General features: G+C 38.4%; 1 protein-coding gene across 4 annotated transcripts; it reads left to right on the top strand.

Annotated features, from left to right (window-relative positions):
- LOC122562189 (Fc receptor-like protein 5) lies at positions 1-25,319 on the top strand. Of its 4 annotated transcripts, none has more exons than XM_043714845.2 (8): positions 6-192; positions 1,127-1,162; positions 7,732-7,758; positions 10,179-10,469; positions 11,467-11,736; positions 19,791-20,030; positions 20,616-20,714; positions 23,300-25,319. In XM_043714845.2, the coding sequence occupies exons 1-8, from the start codon at positions 156-158 to the stop codon at positions 23,320-23,322; spliced, it is 1,023 nt and encodes a 340-aa protein (XP_043570780.1). In that variant the 5' UTR covers positions 6-155; the 3' UTR covers positions 23,323-25,319. The 4 variants fall into 4 exon arrangements, with proteins under 4 accessions (XP_043570779.1, XP_043570780.1, XP_043570778.1 ...); XM_043714843.2 differs by having other exon boundaries at positions 7,732-7,983; XM_043714842.2 differs by having other exon boundaries at positions 7-192; positions 7,732-8,010.
- Positions 25,320-25,529: the final 210 nt, after the last annotated feature.

The raw sequence follows: 25,529 nt of genomic DNA, 5'->3' as shown, positions 1-25,529 counted from the left end.
CATCAAGCAGCCTAACAGAGAAGGGGGAAACTTGTTCCATTGTTACTGTTGTGTTTCTCAAGAGCAGGTGAATGAGTTTGACTTCACTCTATACATTTAATGCTCATTGATCAACAGCGAATGACAACACAGAAAAAAAGGATAACTTGCTCCAGATGATGGGAATCTATTCCGATTTGTTATTTTTGCTCGGTAAGTTACAGGTTTACTGTGTTCCGTTTTCTAGGAGGCGAGAAAGCAGTTAAGTTTGAACATCACAGAGTTTTATTGTAGTTGTACTTTGTGAAAACACCATGTTGATTTCCAAAGGATATATTCAAATTAAATTGCTTTACTCTGAAAAATCTTAGCACTCCAAGTTTTCTGTAATAGAAGAACTTTGGAAGAGTTCATTAACAGAGCTGTTACATTTCAGGCCGTATTAGTTAACATTAAGTACTTCCCATGTGTTACAAAAACTCAAAAGGTTCCTGTGGGAGCTTCGCCCTTCAATTCTTTACCCTCAATTTTATGACAACGGCAAGTCAGCAACGATTTACGAGTGTGTGTTAAAGTTCTATCAAATATCTGCAGCACTTAGAACCTGTGGTCACACCAGAGGTGACAAGTTCATATGGTTTACTAACAGTTCAGGGTCAACGGACGATGCCTAGGATTGCAAACGGAAAAAAAGCACGATTCTTTAAGCGAAGATCTTTTGCAAGTGCGAGTTACACTGAACGGGATCTAGCTTAGCTCTGAGATAGTTCGGGTGTTCCATCTGCGTCCTTACTCCAGAGCAAGTTCATTCTAGTCCAGGACCCAGATATAAGGCAGAAATTTAGGAAATAAACGACCAGAGCATTTTGAAAGGAATACATACAATGTTTGGAATGATAAATATTTAAACGGTTCTCACAAAATGTACTGCTGAGGAGAATTGATGGTTGCCAGAAACCTCTTCTCCCAATGTTATTCGGTCGTTTAACAGCTGAATATTGCCGTTGTCTTTTACGTGAGATGCAGATAAATCGTTTTCTGCACCTAACTGTAACCTCTTCAGGTTTGTTGTGTTTAATCCACACTGAGAAACAAATATTAGTGCAAACGCCACAAATGTATAAAAAACAATATTCTAATTTTACAGCTTTGACTCAGTATGCTACATGCCAGAAAGTCGCCGGTGAGTACTGCTGTTACATTCAGCGTTGTTTGTAAAGCGCCCTGTAATTATACAATTGAAATTTCTCTGTTTAAGTTTATTGCCATAATTGTTCGAATTATATATTTGATGAGAGACATTGTTCACAGAGTGGGTTGTGGTGCATAAGGAGTCTATTTGGCCCATCACGTGACTCGTGGTTTATCTCATAAATAAACATACAGGAGGTGTTGTGTCCATAAAGTCAGGCGAATTCAAAAGACTTCAACCATAATGCTTGTTGAACTGAGCCTAAAGATAGTGTGAGGCTCAAGAACACCACAAGTAGGAGCTTGTTAAAACTAAGACTCCAGTAAAAAGAATTTCTTAATTCCGTTCATTTTATATTTGTTCCTTTCTGGGATGTGGACATCACTAGTTGGGCCCATTTATTGCCCATCTCTAATTGCCCAGAAGTTAAGAACCAGCATATTGTTGTGGGTCTGGAGCCACATTTAGGCCCAGACCAGGTAAGGACAGTAGATTGCCCTTTCTTAAAGGGCATTAGTGAACCAGATGGGTTTTTACAACAATAAACAATGTTTTCATGGTAACATTAAATTCTTAATTCCATATTTGTAAATTGAATTTAAATTCTACCCTCTGTAGGATTTACACTTAGATCGGGGCTTTCCAAAGATGGGACTGGGAACCGAAGTGGGGTTAGATGCTGAAATATTGGGTTCCTGAGCCCTGAGTTCTCAATGGCCTTAGTTATAACAGATTATAAAAACAAGTGCTCCTGTTCTAAAAGCCCCCTGCTTTCCCAGCCCTTGTGATCTATACTCATTGTTTTTATTGAGTGGTTGTCACAATTTTCCTGCCTCCATATGGGGTCCCAGCATAAAAAATTGTAAAGCACTAAATTATTTATTCATAATTAAAGTGAAGCTTTTTTTTCGGCTTAGTACAAATGTGCTGACGAAGGTAGCCAACTTAATTAAATCACTATAGACGTCATCTCAGCTCTTAGACAGCATTGTGGAGAGCAGATAAGAGCAAAATACTGGCTATCTTTTCACTTCCAGTGATGAATTAAAAAGCACCATAGTATGTGTTGTCCACAGACGTCAGGAGCTGTAAAGATCTTTGCAGAACACAATGATAATTGAATGTGTCTAGCACTGTCATCCCTAGAAGAAGAAATAGCCCGACGATGATTAATTAGATTAATGGCTGCAGTTCTGAAAATGAAAATAATAGGGAAAAAGGCAGAGAAGTTTGAGAGGAGTAATGAAATCTAAAAAAAGTAAACAAAAATGTGGGAGACCAAGATACAATGATCACAGCTTTCTGTTTCAGCCATTCTAGCACTTTCTGCAATAGGAGCGTATGTTGGAAAATTCCACACTTATCCATGATTCTCTGACCATTTATTTTTAATCATAGGGGTGTGAAACTTCCCAATATGTGCATCAAAGTGACATCAGTAACATTAAACAAGAACATCTCAGTGTAATTTAAAATTATTGTGTGAATCCAAGTGTGAAGTAGTAAATAACAAACTATTAAGGTAATTATAATATATTAGCAACATAATGAATGTAAATGTGAGTGCTATTAAGGTCAAAAAAGGTAGATTACATTGTGAGAAATAAAGAACAAGAATTTCAAAATGGCTGATAAAGATTTTCAAATGAAATTGAAGAAAAAGTTTAATAAATGGGCTTCCTGTGAGATGTAATAACTCATTGACAGATTAACAGAAGAGTTTGAGGTTAAAACTCAAAATGCTTATTATTATTCCTGAGCCCCTCACCTGACTACATTAAATTGACAATAGATTTTGGGAAATTCTGTGCTGTTCAAAAACAACAACAGTTTATATTTATACAGGACCTTTAACATAATAAATTGTTCAAAAGTGCTTCATGGGTGCATTTGAAAACTGAATAACACTGAAGCAGATGAGGTGATTAAAAGTTGGTAAAGGGGCAGAATTTTAAGGATGCCTTAAGGAAAGAAAATGATGTAGAGAAGTGTAGGGAGGAAATGTTGAAGTTTAGGAATGAGCAACTGCTGCTGCAGCCACGAATGGTGGATGAAAATTGGGTTGCTGAAGGTTGCCAGAGTTAAAGGAGCACAGATAGCTTGGAAGAGTGTGGAGTTTAGGGAAACCACAGAGTTTGAATGGATCTGTGAAAAGGATCAGAACTTTGAAATCAAGACATTGCGAGACTGTGAACAAATGTTGGTCAGATACAGGGACTGAAGATGTGAATGGGGCTTAGTGCAAATTAAGATTTATGTGACACAGTTTCTGGTGATCTCACGTTTAGCGACAGTAAGGTATGGGAGATTAACCACTGCGCATTGGAATAGTCAGGTCTAGTGATAACAAAAGCACGAATAAATGTTTCAGCAGCAGGTGATTTGAGATGGACTAATTTCGGCTTTGTTACACAAATGAAAATTGTTGGTCTTAAAGCTGGAAATGTGTATTTGGAACTCCTCTTGAAATTAAGTATGACACCAACATACAAATACAATTGATTTATCATCAGACTGTTGCCAGGGAGAGAGATGGAATCACTACAAGGTAAAGAAGTTTGGAGAAGGGAATAAAAATGATGGTTTCGGTCTTCCAATTATTTAACTGAAAAATGTTTTGGGTTATCCAGTTCTTGATGTTAGACAGCCAGTTTGAGGAAACAATTTAAGCATTATGGCTTGGAGAGTCTGATTAACAATTTCAAACAACATTGGATGAATTACCCAAATATAATTGTAAATACACTTCCTAAGATCTTTTTAAGATCAAGATGCATGTCTCCCACTATGTTACGCAATTAGAAGCAATGTAAATAAAAGCAATGATCTCGAATTTCCAATCTGACAGAAATCCCTCTGAATCCATGATATTTGTACTCACTTCCAGTGTTCTGATCCCAGTGGATCCTCCCAGGATAGTTTCAGTTAGATATTGTTGTTGAATTCCTTATGTTATTTCCTTTGTGTTTAGCTGCTGCAGTGGCTGGTCACTCCTGTTGAAGAAAATCATTGTTTATAATTTGCAATAGGTTTGTCTCTGTTTGGTGTATGTGGTTTAAAGTTCAGCATGTAAGCCAGCACCACTAAGAGCCGAACTCCTTGATGGTTTTTAACCTTAGTATATAACTTTATAAGAAATTTATAGTTCCTCTACATATTTGTAAATTTGGTTAACCATTATTAACGAAGTGCAAATATTAATCTGTGAAAATGTCAAATGTGTTTATTCCCAAGTATTCAAGAACAACCCAGCCAAGTTTAGCACAGCTTGATAATTGTTTAACGTGGCCTTACGAGTCTTTAAATGTAAATTTCTTACACCATGTTTTTCATTAAGCTACTCACCTAACAGAAAGAGAATACCACATTGTTAGCAGTTTCCTGCAGTAGTTAAAAATAAGTCTGGTAATCTAAATTCCGATTTCCTGAACCGCTTCCCTACGTGTGCAGCCATATCCTTGGATGGAAGTGTAGTGAAAACTATGTTATCTAATGGGAAGAAGGTGTCCTCTCTCTGATTGTTTTGCAGGAAACAGAGCTGTAAAATCTATTGTCAGTAGCTTCTCGCACCAGATAGCAGATAATTTTATTCTGCAAATGCAATCTCATCAAAAATTGAAACACTTGCCAAGCTTCAAAAAAAAATTAATTTCCTCTGTTTGCATAACTCCAGGTCCCACAGGCAAATGGACAGCATTCAAGCTAACTTTGATATTGAAGCTTCTTCGATAAACCAAACACTATTAGTGAAAGAAACATGCAACATTTGTAACTCATGTAAAATCAGAACCAGATAATAACGCAACAATTCATGCACCATAACCACTGCACAAAATTACAAAAAGTGTTCCTCTCTTTTCATGTCAATGAAATAGCATGGTTAATTAATCTGAAAATTAGCTAGAACTACTGGAAGGTTTGAGTTATAAGGAGAGACTGGATAGGCTGGGACACTTCTTCCCCTGGAGCATAGGACATTAAGAGGTGACCTTTATAGAGGTTGAGAAAATCATGAGGGGCATAGATAAAGTGAATTGTCAACATATTTTCCTTAGAGTAGAGGATTCCAAAACTAGGGCATAGGTTTAAGGTGAGGGGGAAAATTAGTGACCGGAGGGGCAACATTTTCACACACGGCGGTGCATAAATGGAACACGTTACCAGAGGAAGTGGTAGAGACGGATACAATTACAACATTTAAAATGCACCTGGATGGGTACATGAATAGGAAGGAGAGATCAGGGCGAAACACAGGCAAATGGGACTAGTTCGGTTTAGGAAAACTGGTTGGCATGGACACGTTAGGCTGAAGGGCCTGCTTCCGTGCTGTATTATTATATGACTCTATAATTTTAAATTGGTCAGGCCATCTTTAGAATACTGACTTCATTTCAGGTTTCCCTGCTTTAGGAAAGGTGCTGTTAAATTTGAAAGGGTTCAGGAAAGATTTATAAGGATGTTGCTGGGATTGGAGGAATTGAGCTATGAGGAGAGGCTAAATGGACTGTGGCTCTTTTCCCTGGAGCTGGAGCCTGAGGGGTGACCTTTTAAAGAGGTTTATAAAATCATGAGGAGCATGGATAGAGTGAACAGCCAAGATCTTTTTCCCAGGGTATGGGATTCTAAAACTAGAGGACATACTTTTAAAGTGAGAGGGGAAGAATTTGAAAGGGACCTGAGAGGCAACTTTTTCACTCAGAGGGTAGTGCGTGTATGGAATGAGCTGCCAGTGGAGTTTGTGGAGTCTGGTAAATTACAGCATTTAAGAGGCATCTGGATGAGTACATGAAAAGGAAGGATTGAAAGGGATTTGGGCCAAATGCTGGCAAATGGGACTAGGTCAGTTTAGGATATCTGTTGGCATGGATGAGTTGGTCCAAAGACTCTGCTTCCATGCTGTATAACTCTGTAACTCTAAGATTCCAATTCAGATCATATACCCATCATGTAGGGAAATTTCCAATGCAATTGTGCCTAAAATCAGACAGAGTGTGTCATAATTCATGCAGCAGGAACTACTGTCGCCTTATTGCCTATAACAGGATTTCCTCCAGCATTCCCACCACTTCAGCTCTGCCAGGACTACTGTCAGCACTCCTTTCTAGAAAGTTATAGATAGTGAAGGATTTCCCTCATGTCTGCCCAGCTAAAAGCCCTTGGTCTCAATATTCTTTGGGATTTTGTTTGATCTCTGTTAGAGCTCTTCTGCCTCTTTAACATCTTTCAACACTTCTGCTGGTGCCTCATTGGCTCTAGACTTTGCTGTTGGTTGGAATTCTGCTGGAAGCCCATTATACATTCAGGATAAAGCCAGCAAAATGGATAGGAGGTGGGACAATTTCAGAGGGTGGCGGAAATCTGGAGTACACGGCCTGGGAGGGCAGTCGAGGGAAACCTCACAAATTGTAAAAAGTATGTGAATGTGTAATTCAAATGTCATAACATTCAAAGCTAAGGGTGAAGCACCGGAAAAGTGGGATTAGTGTAGGTGGATTGATATAGACTCGTTAGGCTAAAGGGCCTTGCCTATACTGTATGGCTGTGTCTCTAAACTGACATGGCGCTGAACAATCCACAATGGCACACACATACTGTACCTCACCCTCTAGAAGAGATTCATCCACTTGTCAAATGAATGAAGTCCTGTTCTTCAATGAATTCCACACTTCTACAAAGTGTTGCTTTCGGCATCAATTCCAGATGGGCAAGTCGTTGTGAGCTAATACATGCCTTTTTAAAATATGCATTTTTGAAAGTAATTGACTGATGGGCTCGGGCATTTCTAGATAAACATACATTGTATCATTACATTTTCTTTGAGCTGAAGGATTTTGTTCTAGAATACTTACCACCTTATCAGGTATGGCTATGTCTTCTGGAAGCTGCTCACCAGTCTTCTGCTCTGAGCAATGTATAGTTCTTGCCACCTTGTGTGTCACTGCTACAGCTGGACTGTCTATCCTGGCAGTAGGTCATGAGCCTAGAAATCCAGTAATCCCTCCACATGAGCTGATCTCCCAGTGAAGATAGGATGGGTGCTGGAGCTGGTAAATTTAAACTACTCCCCATGTTACTGCCTGTGTTGTATGCAGAAATACATGGTTCCTATGTCTGAACAGGGGTTTACTTCCAATGCTCTCTCGTGCTTATAGCTTTTAATTTAGTTTCCCTATCTTTCTGTAACCACACCCAGTTTTGTCTATCACCACACAAAACAGAAACACATAACGAAACACAGAACAATTGAATAGTAAACATCCCAAAAGACAAGTTCCCAGTATTGTACATTTCAGACTTGGCCCAACTAATAGTAATTTGTAGGTATGATACCAGAGAGCTGACAATATTCTTGGAAATGCTTAGTGGTAAAAGAGGGCACTATAAAGGAAAGGAAACTTAAAAATTAGTAAAAATAAGATTCGTGTGTACACTTCCATATTACCCTTCCTGTAACTGTTATGACCCAAGCAGAATGTGATTAATAGATTTGGTATATTGCGTAATTCAACTTCTTCACATTAAGCTAAAAGGACTAATTTTTATCTGTATTCTTTTCTTAGGCCAATTATCAAATCCAACTCTCCAAGGTCCGGAAAAAGTTAAATTAAATGAAACGGAAACAATTTCCTGCATTGCGTCGAGTGAAAAGCTTTCAATTCTGTATAGTTTGTACCGAGGCAAAACACTCGTTCAAGTACAGAATGTATCAACATCTGAACCAGCTAACTTCTCAGTATCATTTCACAGTCAGACTGATGGAGGGACTTACAAATGCAAAGTTGAAAGTGATGATGCCATGCAAACAAAATACAGTAACAGCATCAACATTATTGTACTAGGTATCATTGAAATGTAACAGGGTGGAACCTTTCCTGTGGAGGAGAGAAGGGGGTGGTGGGATTAATATTTAGTCCATACAACCAAACATTAATTTCCCTGAATCATGTGCAAATTTTAAACATTAACTATCCCACTGGGCAAATCTCTTCGAATAATAGCCAAATAAAGCATACTTCAAAAAGTAATCTGAAACCCAAAATAAATTACCGATTAGATTAATGAACAGGAATGGAGATTTTTCATTAAATCCACAGCCAGTTTCCTTTCCTCTCTCACAGCTCCCTGGTCCACTGCTCACATCAGCATTGCCACTTTACTGCTCCTTGCTCAGACCAAACATGGCTAAATTAAACTTGTTCAAATAATAACTCCATGAATTGCGAAAATGTGTTTCTCTCCATTTCTGTTTTCTGCCCCTTCCTTTGAATTTGTTTTGGACTCTAATGCTTGTACCTTGCCCAAGGCTGCCTGATTATTAGGAGCAATTTCAACATTCCAATGAGTTTGATCACTTGTTTTGATTGCATTCACATTGGAATGGTGTAATTTCACATCTCATGCAGGACTGTGTTTGCATTGCTCTGGTTTATAACAAATAAATATCAAACTTAAAAGAAATTCCATTTCGGTGTTTAAGTTGTTTATTCTACATTAGGTACGTTATAGGGGTAAATGAATTTATATCCACAAAATGCCAGGGTCCAAATGGAATACAATGAGGGATGCAAGGAGAAATGGAGATAAAATGTTATTAAACCTGATACCTTTATTGAAAGCATTACAATCCCAGCTGATGATATTACTGGAAAGTCAGATTGCAGAATGAAATCTGGTTTGGTAGACCATAAGTTTTGTTTTACTTTCTGGTTTCCACAGCTAAGCATATTCACAAGAGGCTGCTGATATACGTTTAATGAAATGTTTAAATTTTAAAAGGCTGGGGAATTTAAGTCACATCAGACCATAGCACCTAAAGAAACCTTAAGTGTGCCTTTTTCAATTGTTTACACTTTATCCTTAAAACTGAGGCACCCACACTTCATTTAAGGCTGCTTGAATAGGACGAAACAGGGAGGGATTGAATTCATCAACAATTTCAAATGGTCCAAGAGATTTTTTTTGCTTGTATGTTTCATGCTCCACCCACTACTTTGTCAGCAAAAATGGAATCTACTAGAAATTGTGTTTGGAATTCTCTGTCTGGTCTCACCTCCCATTTTTAATAGTCTGCCAAGGTGTTACAACTCGGTGAAAATCTGCACCTCAGTTTTTACTTATCCATAAAGAATTACAGCTTGTTTGACATCCATAGCTGTAACCTAAGGCCTCCAGCTGAACATTGGGGAGATTGAAGCCATTGATTCCATCCCCCTTCTTGGTCCCTACTATAGGCTGAACAAAGCTGATCTCAGCTCCTGTAATCTGATTGGTCTTGATGTGTTTCCAACCTGCCTGTTCTACTATAACTTTGCCTGCATCCATACCTTTGTTACCACTGGACTCAACCATTCTATATCTGCACTGGCTGACCTCTTATCTTTGCCCCTTATAAATCAACTTGTCCAAATTCTGCTGCTCATATCCTTTCCTATGCTAAGTCCTGTTGCCATTTATTATCTATATAAGATTCCCCAAAAGCTTCTAAATTAAGATTCTGATCCTTGTGTTTAAACGTTTCTCAATCTCAGTGATCTCCTCCAACTCTTTATGACTCCTTGGAGTCACTGTTTATCTGATTCTAGTCTCTCATTCATTCCATCACAAGCTCACTGCAGCACTGACAACTGCACTCTCACCTACTTAGCCTGCATCCTCTTAATTCTTTCCCTACAAATTTCTGTCTCTCTAACATTGTGTCCTATACAAGAATTCCCTTAAATCTCCCCCAGTTGACCAAGTGTTTCACCACCCCCTCCTAAGTTCTCATCACTGACTCAGAGTCTGTTTCTTTCTTCACACTTTGGGAAGGGTTCCAGGATGTTTTCTTTATGTTAAGAGGTGCTTTACAAATAAAATCTGCAGTTGGTGTAGTTCTTCTATGGCAAAGAGCCATTGAAGAACTGCACCAGATCATCTTCATGACTTGATTTCTAATTGTGACTACTTTTGGATAAGGACTAATACATACAAGAACGTAAAACTAAATTTAATCTTCATTTTTTTTTAGCTCCAGTGTTGGGAGTTAGTATAACTTCAGTACCAGATCCACCTGTCCTAAAAGTACATGACAAACTGACTCTAAACTGTTTAGTAAAACAAGGCTCTGGAGTGACCTACCAATGGTACTTTAATAAACAGGAACTATTATCAAACTCTTCAGTCAAAATAAACCAATCCAGTCTAGTTATTGATCATGTTGACCTCAAAGATGCTGGTGACTATCAATGTAAAGCAAATAACCAATTCAATATGACAACATTCAGTATTGCCAGCAATTCCACAGAAGTAATTGTTAAAGGTAAGTTTTTTATATTTTGTTATTCATTTATTTTGTGATGATACAAGTGAACTATGCACCACTTTAATTTGCCCTCGTGGGGCTCATTGGAAGAATGCTGTAATGAGATTTTGAAGGCGATAGTGATAAAAAATTAATGAATGAAGCAAGAGTGACAGCAGGTGCCTCAAAGATAGTAAGTTACATTTAAGAAAATATGAGAACCGTATCTTAAGTTGATTTTAACTCGTGCTGAGTGGAAGATTGACTGCCTATTAAACATGCTGCCATATTTCTGTGAAAATCAATAGAAAAAGCAATGATGCTGACAATATTACACAGCTGACTCACTACTGCTAGGAGGTGAATGTTACAATTACCCCCAGGCCTTTGGATAACCTCATTCTTACAAAGTGTCAACTGTGGTACTTCATACTTTTCAATCATAAACCACCATGACCACACTATGATAATTTGACTATATGACCAAAATTTATTATACAAATATTAGCACATTTCAAAAATAAAGTACTGTGACATACTGGAAACTGAAAATAAAATCGAGAGAATGCCAGTGATATGCAACAGTCAGGGTAGTACCTGAGCAACAGAGCTAATGTTTCAGGTTAATGATGTTTCATCAGTCCTGTTCTCTTTAGTCAATTGTCTGGCTTGCTCAAAATTCTGTGCATAATTTTCAGTCACTACTCCACATGCAATTATAACACAAAAGCTTAACAACTGCTTTGAGAGATGATTTTATTTATCACTCCTGCTATTTATAACAAATTCAGATGCGATGGTGGCACATCGATGCATCCTTTTCTGCATTCATTTGGAACCATCTCAGTTCTGAAAAAGCTGAGCATGGTTTCTGACACCAGTAGGACTGTTCACTGCATTAAGTTCTTGGCTCTGTTCAGGGCTGGTCACTTAAAATATGTGAAATGTATTTTTTTAAAGGAAGGTAAACTTTCATTTAAGTGTGTTATTCATGCTCCTCATTTTCTTTTTCAAGTTCCAGCATCGAATCCTGATATCTTGGCAGATGTAAACTTTGTGAATAAGGATGGCATGTACCTAACTATTAGATGTTTATCGCATGAAGGAACCCTACCAATAGTGTACACATTGTATAAAAATACAAGCTTTGTGAACGACTACTATGCAGAAAGCCATAGAGAAGGTCAATTTATTGTATTAGAAAGTTACACTGACAAACTGGGAACCTTCAAATGCAAAGCTACGAATGGATTTGAACCAAAATACAGCAATGGACTGGATGTAGGTATGAAAAAAATGAATGTTATAATCTAATTTATTGTGTTATAGCTTGTTTTATTTTCCAGTTATTTTGAAAGGGGAGCCTCATACTTTACCTGATGTATTTGCTAGCTTATAAACAGTGACATCATCCAAAGAAGCTTACCGTTCAAATAATGCTGAATGTAATGTTATTACATGCCAAAACAATTACTTACATTAAATGTGCAGTGGGAAATGTTCTGCATGAAAAGAGAACTGTTGTCATAGTTGGGGATATGTTTGCTAAGTTGGGAAGTTGGTTTGCAAACGTTTTGTCCCTTGACTAGGTGACATCTTCAGTGATTTGGAGCCTCCTGTGAAGTACGGCTGTACTGTATCTTCTGGAATTTATTTGGTTCCATTCCTGTTGCTTCCAGTTGTTCTCTGTAGTGGCCAGTATATTGGATCTAGGTCTATGTGCTTGTTGATGGAATCTGTGGATGAGCGCCATACTTCTAGAAATTCTCTGGCTGCCCTCCGTTTAGCTTGGTGTATGATCATTGTTGTGGGGATTATCAACATTGTACTCATAGGGATCATATTTATAAGAGAGGAGGAAACCAGCAACAAACTCTCATTCCTGGATGTGATAGTAGAAAGAACACCGAATGGTAACTGCACCACAACAGTGTACAGGAAAGTCACCCATGCCAACCAGGTCCTGAACTACAACAGCAACCACCCGACACTCACACACACAAGAGAAGCTGCAGTAGGACCCTGGTCAAAAGGGTTATGACACTCTGCAGCACTCCCGGCGTACGAAGGGAAGAAGAAGAGCACCTCTCCAGCTTATTCACCAAGAACGGATAGCCCCACAACTTCATCTGCAGATGCCTAACAGACAAACAACGCGACCATGACATACCACGACCTTCTGCACCAGCCACGCTACTTTGCATAAACAAACGTCTCAGAACTGACAGCCACACTTCTCCGGTCACTCAGATTCACGACAGCCACGCTCAGACAACAACTCAACGGGACAAAAGACCTAAGACTAATGTGATTTGCAGGATGCCATGCAAAGGCTGCACAAAACACTATATAGGGCAAGCCGGCAGATAACTATTAATCTGCAACCATGAACACCAACTAGCCACTAAATGCCATGACCAACTGTCCCTAGTAGCCACACACACAGATGACAAGGACCACCAATTCAACTGGGACAACACAACAATCATAGAACAAGCTCAACAGAGGACAGCCAGAGAATTTCTAGAAGCATGACATTCATCCATGGACTCCATCAACAAGCGCATAGACCTAGACCCAATATACCGGCCATTGCAATGACTTACTGGAACTGGCAACCAGAAACAGCAGGAATGGAACCAAATAAATTCCAGAAGACACAGTACAGCAGTGCTTCACAGGAGACTCCAAAGCACAGAAAATGTCACCTAGACAAGGAAAGAAATGTCTGCAATTCAACTTCCCAGCCCAGCGAACATACCCATAACTACAACAACCGGCACCCGAGCTACAAATCGTAACGGAAATCTTGAAGAAGAGAACTGTATTTAAACAGGGTCATGTCTACACTTTTAATTAGAGCTTTATTTCAGGTTGCCACACACCTTAAAGCTCACAACCCACTGATTACTAATTACCTACATTGACATTGCTGATGGGCTTATGCGCAAAATGTCGACTCTCCTGCTCTTCAGATGTTGCCTGACCTGCTGTGCTTTTTCAGTGCCACACTTTTCAACTCTGATTCTCCAGCATCTGTAGTCCTCACTTTCTCCTATGTTTATATAAACAACTTAGCGTCATAGTATCGTAGAGTCGTACAGCATGGTAACATACCCTTGGTCCAACCATTCCATACAAATCATAATCCCAAACTAAACTAGTCCCACCTGCCTGCGCTTGGCCCATATCCAGCTAAATATTTCCTATTCATGTACTTAACTCAACGTCTTTTAAACATTGTAACTGCAGCCACATCCACCATTTCCTCTCGAGGTTCATTCCAAAAATTGCCTCATGTCTTTTTTAAAGCTTTCTCCTTCCTCATTAAAAATATGGCCCCAAGTCTTGAAATCCCCCACCCTAGGGAAAAGACACCTGCCATTACCTTATCGATATCCCTCATGATTTCATAAACCTCTATAAGGAAGGTGATTTACAAGATTCCATGCAATCACGGCACATCCTATGCTCCAGTGAAAAATATCCCAGTTACTCAGCCGCTCCTTATAATTCAAACCCTCCAATCCCAGCAACATCCTGGTAAATCTCTTCTGAACTTTCTCCAGGTTAATAATATCCTTCCTATAACAAGGTAACCAGAACTGGACACAGTAATCAAGAAGAGGCCTCATCACCATTCTGTACAAATTCAATAACATGTCCCAACACTCCTATATTCAAAGGTCTGAGCAATGAAGGCAAGCATGCTACATGCCACATTACCCACCTTATCTATATGTGATGCAAACTTCAAAGCGTTATGTACTTGAACCCCTAGATCCCTCCATTCTACAACACTGCTCAACCCACAATTAACCCTCATGTTCTCTCATGCCATTAAATCTCAGTATTCCTTCAGACCATAACAAATGATAGCAGATTTGCCTTTTTATTTTTAAATAAATCAATATATATGTAATAATAAAGCAAACACAAACAAGATATACAGAAGTACAAATATTATATGTTTATCTTAGCACATTAAAGTTTCAAGTATCCTTTCCAGTGTATACAGCTGTTTCTTTGAGATTGTCCCTTTCTATGTAAAATAATCAGCTGACTTGATATTCATCAATTTAAAATCAGATTTCTCCAGTCTCCAGCATACAACATTGATCCTAAAGTGTTTTCACATTCTCACATTTTGTTGAGCACGTGTCACCCCACAGTGACTTCTGTCTCACTCAGGGGTATTGCTGCTGATTCCATTTTTTAAATTTCTTCCAAAATTTTCACTAAGAAAAATGCTGTATCTACCATTTCACTGGGAGCAGGAGTTCCTGCGGCTAAGGTATCTTAACTATCTGCTGATCTTTTTAGTTTCCAAAGCTAAAGGATGATGTTTATCCTCCTTTCTCGCAAGAACATTTCTAAACAATTCTGTATTTGAGAACCAATGCTGAAAAATGTGTTGCTGGAAAAGCGCAGCAGGTCAGTCAGCATTCAAGGAGCAGGAGAGGAAGAGAGCTTCTTCAAGGAAGGCATCCTTGCAAGAGGATTCGCAGTAGGTTAAAATCAACTAGGAGAAAGTGAGGACTGCAGATGCTGGAGATCAGAGCTGAAAAATGTGTTGCTGGAAAAGCGCAGCAGGTCAGGCAGCAACCAAGGAGCAGGAGAATCAACGTTTCGGGCATAAGCCCTTCTTCTTTCCTTAAAAGCCACGAAGCCTGACTTTCAGTGTTGAATTCTGTTTTAAGTCTATTAATGACAATGGTTTAAAATTCACTCTCCCACCCCACAGAAAATCATCTTTGTATATCTTAAACACGTCTCAGTGTCCCTCATTAGAAGACATGGGATCTGCTTTTAAGTAAGTCATCCCAATTTTATTAAGACCTCACTGGCCAGATCAAACCCCTTCAAAATATATTAAGATAGCCTAGACCCTAAATTTTCCTTATTTTATAGGTAAGTATAAGATGTTGCATTCCAGACACCATTCGATTGGTCAAGCTACATGACGTTTTAAACAAAATATCCTTTATTTTAACTGGAGTGCAAAAATACAGACAAAATAAAAGAATTAGTTTAACTGTAACTCTATTGAAATGCTTAACAAAATATATATCCAATGAACACATCCTTGACAAAGACAAATTCAGCAAAGTAGATTGCCTCACATGCAATTCTAGCAGCAGGAAGAAAACCCCAGCTTTTAGATGTAACAGAGTAGGAATAAAAACTTCCACATCCAGCTTCAAGACGCAGAAAGCTAAACATAAAAATCCTGATGCTGTGGGAGCTTGACCACACCCATTCAGGCTGCTTCTATTGTTTCAATGGTTTAAAAAAAGCCCGAAGGCCTCACAAGCTGTTTACTTTATTGGCTTCAAGCAAACTGCTCGTTGCCTCTGACTCAATCTTTCTCCATTTTAAAAATAAAGGACAAAATACACCTCTTAAAGCCATAGTATCATCACACTAAGAATTACCAAACTCTAGAATCATCATTTAAGAGGGGAAAGTGAGGACTGCAGATGCTGGAGATCAGAGCTGAAAAATGTGTTGCTGGAAAAGCGCAGCAAGTCAGGTAGCATCCAAGGAGCAGGAGAATCGACGTTTCGGGCATAAACCCTTCTGAAGAAGGGCTTATACCCGAAACGTCGATTCTCCTAATCATCATTTAAGCCCCATATGTATTTATTTAGCCTCCAGAGTGTCCACATTGCATTTGGTCTTTCTTTTGGTGAAGAAACCCTTCTTGAGGCAATCTTCCTGCAGGAAAGCAGCTTTAATACCAGTCGATCCAGCCTTCCAAGCATTTATTTTTAATGAAGCCAAGACAACTTTAACAATTTAATTTACTGTCATCAGTGAATCTACTGTATATACCTTGGTCCTGTTTTCATAAAAAGCTTGTGTCACTGGAATCATACAGCATGGAAATAGACCCTTGGTTCAATTTGTCCACGCTGACCAATTTTCCCAAAATTTGCATTTAGTCCATATCCCTCTAAGCCTTTCCTATTCATATGCTGAAAATGTGTTGCTGGAAAAGCGCAGCAGGTCAGGCAGCATCCAGGGAACAGGAGAATCGACGTTTCGGGCATAAGCCCTTCTTCAGGAAGGGCTTATGCCCGAAGCGTCGATTCTCCTGTTCCCTGGATGCTGCCTGACCTGCTGCGCTTTTCCAGCAACACATTTTCAGCTCTGATCTCCAGCATCCACAGACCTCACTTTCTCCTCAAAGATTTTCCTATTCATATACCTATCCACCTGTCTTTTAGGTGTTGTAATTGTACTTGCATCAACCATTGCTTCTGACAGTTCATTCTGTTTATGCACTACCCTCTGTGTGGAAAAGTTGATCCTCTCCTTGCTTTAATCTTGTGAGTTCCATCAGGGGACAGATTGTTCCATGCATATCCAGCCCTGCCGTAGTGCTGGTTTATTCTCTATCTGGCATCGCAGCGAACACCCAAGTTCCCTCCAAATTTGAGGCTTCGGTTATTTGGTATTTTCTTTTGACTTGCTTTCTCATTTATTCATGGCCACTAAGTCTTCCCTATGACACAGGTCTCTTCTCCTGGTTTGTTCTATATTTCTTAACCTTGTTAAACTATTTTATCTTGCGTCCTATCCCTTTCAGGACTGCTACTCTTTGATCTTCCCCAATTATTAATAAGATTTCTTTCAACAGTTTGTGATTTCTTTTGCATGGCATGTTCACTCCCAGACCCACTATTTGAGTGTACACGTGCTTTCCTGCCTTGTTTCTTTGTACTTCATGTTTCCAATCGATGGGCCTGATCCCCCGCCCCTCATCCTGTACATTCATTCAACTTTGATATTTTCCGGTGGCTTCCTCGCTCTACTTATTGAACTCCATTAGTTAGCCCCCTTCTGGTAAATCTTTGACTTTGGTACCCACAAAGTTTGTGCGAAGATTTGTAGCTCGTTGCTGTGGTTCTGTTCGCCGAGCTGGAAGTTTTTGTTGCAAACGTTTCGTCCCCTGGCTAGGCGACATCATCAGTGCTTGGGAGCCTCCTGCGAAGCGCTTCTTTGATGTTTCCTCCGGTGTTTATAGTGGTCTGTCCCTGCCGCTTCCGGTTGTCAGTTTCAGCTGTCCGCTGTAGTGGTTGGTATATTGGGTCCAGGTCGATGTGTTTGTTGATGGAGTTTGGTACCCACTTCTGACAGTTGTCCTTTGGGCCTTTTGTTGACTACCAAATTGATCTGTCAGAAGTAGCAGCTTGATACTAAAAGCTGTGCACCATTTGGTTATGAGACATCCTCATTATTTTGCATCATCTTTTCAGAATTTACTAATTTATAATCCATACTAAGCAACACTTAGAGAACGCAACCGCACAGTAAGGTCACATTCTGTAAAATTACTACTTGTCTTTACTCATAACCTTCTCCAGTACCTCTCCATTCTTTAAGGCCCTCTCTCTTATTATTAACCATATATCCCTGAATGAAAATGTTTTTCACAATGGCTTCACCTTCTATCTTAAGTCTCACCAAATACCTTCTGAGACCTTAGCTTTCACAAAAGCCATTCTGTCTGCAGAAAGTGCATTCAAATGCTCTGAGAAAATAGAATTAATTGTATCCCCTTCCCAAGCTGGAGGCTGATCACTTATTACTGATTGAACTTTGTTATTGATACCAAAAACTAACCGATATGGACATATACATTAACGACCTGCAACAAATTCTTAGCATGTACAACCCAATAATTTATAGCTTGGCTGATCTGCCAAAGGTTTATAAACCATCGTGTTGATTACTGCATGCTCCCTTTCACACATTCCAATGTTAAAAGAATTTTCTGCTCCATATATATAACTATCATGTTCATATTCACACACCTATCTCTAACTTCATCGCAGTTATCAATGAGAAATTTTGTTGGTAGTCAAAGTCCCCACTAAACACATCCATCACCAGTTCCCTAATTCCATTATGTCTCAGGCATTCCTTCAGGCCATATTAGAGGTTAACAGGAAACATCCAACATGCCTTTACTTAAGTGGAAGGAAGAAAAAAGAAGCAGATCCAAAAGGTTGCTTCCAGCTGCTCTCCTTACTTTATAAAGTGCTGCTGACAGCTGCTTTTCCTCTCCAATGTACTTCTTTTGTTTCTGTCTTCTTCCTTCCTCCTTCCAAAGTTACTCAGGTCCTACCCAAATGCTCAGTGGTCCAAGGAGTGAATGTCACTATTCCTGCTTTCCCTGGCTGGATGAGTGCTCTTTCCTGGAATACCACTATCAACGGTGTGAAGTGGAAGAAAGGTTACAGGCACTGCCAGAGCTGCTGAGTTTCTTCAGCACTTGTTTGTTTCAGATCTCCAGTATTCACAGTTCTTTGTTTTATTTATCCCAAACGAATTAATAGTTTCTTGAGAGATTATCAGGCTTTGTTTAAAAATAAGTACACCTTACTGCTACTGAAACATTCTTAACAAATACATAACTGAACCCTTAACATGCAATGGATTAGCTCCTCCCCTAAGGAAGAGTCCTTTATATCCTGATGAGTTGAGTTATCTTGATATAAATTAACCCTTTCAGGTACTAGCTGCCATATACAACACCAAATCCCCAAGAGGTCAAAGATTTGATTATCCTCAACCGTAAATATGCTAAAGGAATGAGCATCCACAGATTGTGGGATAGAAAATTTCAAAGATTTACAAGTGGCTGAATGAAGAATTTCTTCTCATCTTGCACCTAAATGATTGACCATTTATCCTGAGACTGTGCCCATTCCCCGTTGTCTAGTTTTCCTAGTCCATGAATTAAATTCTGTGTCAAGCCCCCTCACAATCATGTATGTTTTAATGAGGCCACCTCTCATCCTTCCAAACTCCAGGGAGTATAAGCACAATATTCACATCATCCAGGAGCCAATATTGTGAACCTATGATGTACACCTCTAGTGCAGGCATATCCATCTGAGAATTTATGGACCAAAACTCCGCACAGAGCTCCCAAGTGTGATTTTACCAGATCCCTATGTAAATGTAACAAGACATTCTTATTCTTGAACTCCAATCTCTTTACAATAAAAGTCAAACTAAATAAAGTCAACTATGGAAGTATGGGGGAGGTTGTGGAAAACTGCAGGTGAGTCTTCCTGGGCTATTGGCACACACCTTAGCTATACACTGCAATATTTATATGATCTCTACACTAGAAAACACATAAGAGCTTTACTGGTGTATACATGGACACAGAGGTTCTGTTATGATACTGTGTGCAGCTATTGTGTTTGCTTTGAAACCCCAAGAAAGCCTGTTACAATTTGCTCAATGTTCAGATTAGTTTTCTACATCTTAAATCAAATTTCATTGGTCATTCAGAGATTTCCGTTCTGAATTTCTCTTCAGATTTGTCTGTTAAATTGACCTCAAATCCAGATCCCCCAATTCAGGGCTACCAAGTCACGCTGAATTGCAGTATAACTTACCAAACCACAGGATTCTACACCTGGTACTTTGTGCATTCAGAAAATAATTCAACTGAAAGTACAAAACAGAATCAATTCACTCACATTGCAAGCCATCCTGGAAGATATTACTGCTCAATTAATGGACAAACTAGCAACTGGATTCAAGTTCTGGGTCAAGGTAAGGTGCTTTTTGTAATGTTAACATCAACTATGTAATCAATGTATCTTCTAGTGAAAAGATTCACAACTGCATTTTTAAAATAGCACATGACAAGGGATAATGATGTTGTGAAAAGCAACTTAGAAAGTATTGGTAGTTTCCAGTATGTTTCTTAGCCTTAAGATGATGGGAAAACAGTAAATGTAGACCTACATTGCCATAATATGAGTGCTGGACTCAATCTGAGTACTATTTATGTGAGAGAATCCCAATTTGATTCTTAAAATCCTGACTCCGACAGGAGCACTTATTGTCCTGTGGTGGGGCCTTGGGGAATATGGCAGTGGAGTGAACAGCATGGTAAGCCATACTCTTACCATTACATAGTCCTTCCCACCGTCATAGGTGCACTGCTGCGATATTCATTAACAGAGGCATTCAGGTACCAAGCAATATTGTATTGCATACAAATGCACTAAAGTTCATATGCTGTTTGTCACAGAATGTAACTTCCATGGTCATTGAGACAGAGGAAGAGAATAGTGAATTTATTAATTTTGTTGCAAAGGAACCACAGTAATTGATGACATTCTAATTTTCCAGATTCCAGTTTCCAAACAGTGACCGTTGCTGTCAGTGTAGCAGTCACAATGCTGCTGATTTTGGTTCTCGGATTGATTTGCTATTGCATTTCTCAGAAAGGTACGTAGTAAGAGTAAAATACTCACTGGTTTGAGTTGCAACTAATTTCAGTTCCACTCAGAAAGATAGATTATTTTAGCTCTGGCCTCAAATTTATTTTCAATTTTTAATGATTAATCTGCACCTAAGAACAACCAAGGTTGAAAAATGGTTACTTGTCCCATCAAAGATATAGAAATGTAAGGTCTGCACATTAGTGAGGGAACAGCAACAGGCTTTTTTTTGACATATCTAGAAAGAGATAATGGTAAATGGGAGGAATGTTATTTGGAACCCTAAAGACCCAGGTTCCAGTTCAATATGACCTAAAGAAACAAAATGCTCATCTCCTAATATTTTAATCTCACGCAGAAGAATTGTTGTAAACGAAATAAAAGCTGTGCAGCTGCTCTCTCCCAATCAGATGGTATGGATTTGGGTTGCTGCACTGTCTGCTGCTTGAATCTGCTGATGTTTAGGTCTTGTTATGCACTGATCCCTGTCGTGGAAATTCCACCTACTTTCTGAAGAACAGTGTGTTGCCATTGGTTTCTTCAGGTGGAATACTGGAAGGACAGACAATTTCTGGCAAGCATTTTGTCACACCCTAGAAAATGCATGCGACTGAAGATCCTGGTCTTTTTTTCTGTATTTATTATATATTGGTATTAGAAAAATGCACTTAGGTACAAACAGAACAATTTGCGTATGAAAAGCATTTCCAAAACATTATTGCAAGCATTTCCACTGAAAAGCAAAAGCAACAATATCCATTTGATCTTCTGCTTGTTTCTGTGTAATTACTCCCCACATGTTATTTATGTTAAATTGTGTTTACATTAAATGGGTTGAGAAACTGGAAAGGCATAAGGTCTTAAAACCCGTGATCTGTGTCTTATGAAACTACACCCTCAAATCTATTTGCTGGTCCACCTAGGTGAAACTACTTTTGTTAAGAATATAATTGTCATTTCCGCATTCTGATTTCTTTCATCTTCTAGTGTAATACAGATATAAAAACAGTAAGGTTCAATTTCAGAGGCCAGTACGTTTCTTCCTGAAAGTGCATGAAATGAAAGTGCAAGAGAAACTCAGCTGTTTTGGCAGCATCTATGAAAATAGAGGCTTTAAGTTTTTGAAACTAAAGAAGTCCTACTGGATCTAAATGTTAACTCTTCTTTCTTGCTCCATAAATGTGAACTCAATTCATAAATCTGGAATTAAAAGCTAGTCTAATGCTGACCGTGAAACAATTGTGGATTATTGTAAAAACCTACCAATTTCATTAATGTTCATTTAGAGAAGGAAACCTACTATCCCCTGGTCTGGGCTACATGTGACACCAAACCCACAGCAGTGTGGTTGACTTTTAAATGTTCTCATAAATGGCAGATCAAACCATTGCTTTTTTAATCAAACAGCGACAAGGTCTAAGAACAAGAAAGAAGCTGGATGGACCATTCAGCATTGATCTAAGCATTGGGAAAGACTATTGTAAATGCAGCCCTGTCAACCCCTACAAAGTTGTCCTCACTAACATCTGGCTTGTGCCAAAATTGAGAGAGCTGTCCCACAGACTAGTCAAGCAACAGCATGAAATAGTATTTCTCTCAGAATCATATCTTACAGACAGTGGCTCAAGCACAACCATCAACATCCATGGGTATGTCTTGTCCCACTGCAGGATAGATACACCAGAACTGGCAGCACAGTGGTATAGGTTCGGAAGGGAGTCCTCAACATTGATTCCGGATCCCATGGTCTCCGCCCACATCCCATGAACAAGGAGAAATGCTGCAAGACTTGCTGAGTTTCTCTAGCATCATTTTTGTATAATTTCGGATTTCCATATTTTACATTTGGTTTAGCCTCCGACTTAAAATTATCTTAAACTAGTTGTTGGGCCCCTTTGTGGATGAACAAGGAATCTAATACCTGTATTAGAATTCCACTATTAAATTTGTTCTATGATGATTAGTTCAGGGATTAGCAGTGGCTGTCACCATGAAGCAACTTTATATAAGAAAATATTAATGAAATTTAGCTGTGGACAAGTAAAATCCCTACTTTGGAGAAGCCAGCAACAAATGAAGTTAAATACCTCTGCCTGCATTGCCTGTGTGATTTTGAATGTCCTGTAGCTCACTATTTTAAAATCTTTCTCATTCCTGCTCTGGCTTCTCTATCTCTGATATTATACATAGTTTCAGTGAAACTTGACACACATTTCACAAGCACTATCTGATTACATTTCCTCAACACTCTGATGAATACATTGGCTTTTTCGCTTCAAACCAAGGATGATTTTGCAACATTTCCTTTTTAATTCCAGACACCATTGTCAGGAAGTTTCATTCTGATAATTTTTTCAAAATTTCTCAATGATAAAATGGATATGTTTCATGGGAAAACTAAAGGGTTCATATCTCTTGGCAAAATATTAAATTTAAAGAAATGTAATATAATTCAGCCTAATTTGGGAAAAATCATTATTTCCTTGTAAAGATTAACTTTTTTTTAAAGAGATACTCACTATGTAAGTAAATTTCTAATAGTTAGTTATGGATGCTCTGTTAGTGCTGTTCTTCAAAGAGCTTTTCTTTTAGCCCACAGATGCAACATTGACTAAATCCTAAGGACATGTTTCTGGCCACAATTTCTTCAATTGCAAGACAATCTGATTCAAGAAACAACATTGCCATCATTGTCTATGTCTCATTGAGAGTCAGACAGCAAGGGTCCTGTTGAAACAGTCTCTGCTCCTTGATAACTCTCTTCTTCCTCAGAGATTGATGAATCAGCTCCTTGAAGCTTTTATCAAGAAGTCCTATTGAAAATCTACTGAAGTCCTTCTCAGGTGACAATCAAAACTGGAATGTGAACTCATAAAATAATGGTCTTGAATCCTGCATCATGATGCTAAATTATTTAAACAAATAGTATTCATTGTGCAGAGGTGTAAGGTTGTACTTTAAGTTTTCAGATGTTATACATTGCCAACAGTCACGTGTAAGAAAATGCTTTAAAACTGACCTGCACTCATTTCCTGCTGTGCCTCCATAAAGTTGTATATGCAAAGGAGCTAAAAGTCTTATCTTGAGATTAGTTTGCTTTCCAATATTTATGTAAAACTAATTACGATTAGTTAAGAAAATTTGAAAATAAATTAGTCCTCATCCCCCAACTCTCCAATTTTATTTTCAAACTGTGTATGTTTGGAGCAACTATTAAGTTTTTGAATAAAATGCAAACTGAGCTACAGGAAAAGCAGGTTAGGATCACAAAGGCGAAAGAAGGAATGAAGAAGGAACATGATGAGGAAAATATGCTGAAGAAACACACCAGTGTAGTAAACCATTTAATTTTACGTGTTTATTATTAAAACCTTGTGAATAAATTACATCTGGCATAGGCACATGTGTCAAATGTACATGTTCTGTGTGAAAATATTCTATGATTTTATAACTTAGAAATTAACATCTATTTTTATTCAATTATGATTTTAAAAAGTAAAGCAAAGAATATATAACCTTCTGGGCTTTGTAATACGGAGAAAGCGCCTGTAAATCCTAAAGAATGAATGTTGGGCTTTATTCTGCTTTTGGATTTATATTAAGCTTTAATTTTAGATTGTCCTTTAGAGTTAAACATTAATTATACCTAAATCAAAAAGGAATTGGTTCTGATCTTTGTTTAGCATGGATTTTTTTCTGTTTTGGGTTCGAACTGTTACCATGTTGATTTTCATCTCGTTTAGCTGAAGTTTCAGCAGTAGTGTAGTTGCAATTGGATAAACACTCATTGCAGTGAGATCTCTTTTTGTCCTACCCATAGCAGACGGTTCAGAAGCAGATAGATGCATGGTCCTCAGGGAACTCACAAGTTGCTCATCTGCATTAAGCAGCCCATGCCAAAATGGTAAGAATGCAGCTCTAATCCACATTAGATTGCTCAAGATCAGTTATCTGCCATTAAATCCATTCAACAAGTTATGATCAAATGTTTTGTTACAAAAGTTGTATATGGTTTTTATATTGGAAAAGGTTTTACTTTTGAGGCTATGGCTCCAACCACTGAAGGAGGTACCCTACCTACTCATCTGTGATGGTGGTCATGACTGCATAAAGCATTTATTTTTGTAATTGTTTAAGCAGATCTAATTGTCACAGAACTTTCAAAGTAGGGTAGAATTCTGCAGTGTGAGAAAGATTGTGAATTATCTTGTTGCTTTTAGACCAAATATATTTTGATACTGGATTCTGCAGAAATAATTTCAGCTTATTTGCTCTCTGTATGTGTGGGGCTGTATTTACAAAGCTACATAGTGTCTATTATTAGAAAGTATAAGGGACAGTATTCAAGATTAGCCTAAGATGCTGTTATAGGGACAATCATTCACTTGAGAGACCACCAAAGCGTGCTGTGTCACTATTTTTGAAATACATATATTTGTGAATTTTTTAAACTCATTAGCAATTGGTCATTATGCAAAAAGACACTTCACACTTGTAAGGTAGAAGATTTGTAAAATATTGTCCCTTTGATAAGATATGGTTTCAACTTCTTACATGTATATCTATTCTTAAGCTGTGCTTTCTTATTGTAAAATAAATGTACCTCAAAGCATTCTGTGACGTGTGCAGTTTGTTTTCAATTACTGGATGAAAAGTAGTTTCTAAAATTGGCAAATTACATCTAGTTGCTACTTTATCAATATTAACTCTTTTATCTACTGTAACTCAAGTGTTATTCCCACTTGAATGCCAGAGCCAGAGTTTGAGATTCAGAGAAACTGTTTTAGTGATGTGGCCACAATATTCACCTGTTTACTGCCTT

Source organism: Chiloscyllium plagiosum, unplaced genomic scaffold (assembly GCF_037043375.1).
Source record: "Chiloscyllium plagiosum isolate Xiang-an unplaced genomic scaffold, Cpla_swu_hap1 HiC_scaffold_25, whole genome shotgun sequence".
In the NCBI taxonomy this organism is placed as follows: Eukaryota; Metazoa; Chordata; class Chondrichthyes; order Orectolobiformes; family Hemiscylliidae; genus Chiloscyllium; species Chiloscyllium plagiosum.
Note: the sequence above shows the minus strand (reverse complement) of the source record. Positions and strands in the feature narration are given on the sequence as shown.

Coding starts and splice junctions, on each gene's coding strand:
- LOC122562189 (XM_043714842.2), top strand. CDS start 156: ATGATGGGAATCTATTCCGATTTGTTATTTTTGCTCG. Junction 193..1,126: donor CGATTTGTTATTTTTGCTCG/GTAAGTTACAGG, acceptor CTAATTTTACAG/CTTTGACTCAGTATGCTACA. Junction 20,031..20,615: donor GATTCAAGTTCTGGGTCAAG/GTAAGGTGCTTT, acceptor CTAATTTTCCAG/ATTCCAGTTTCCAAACAGTG.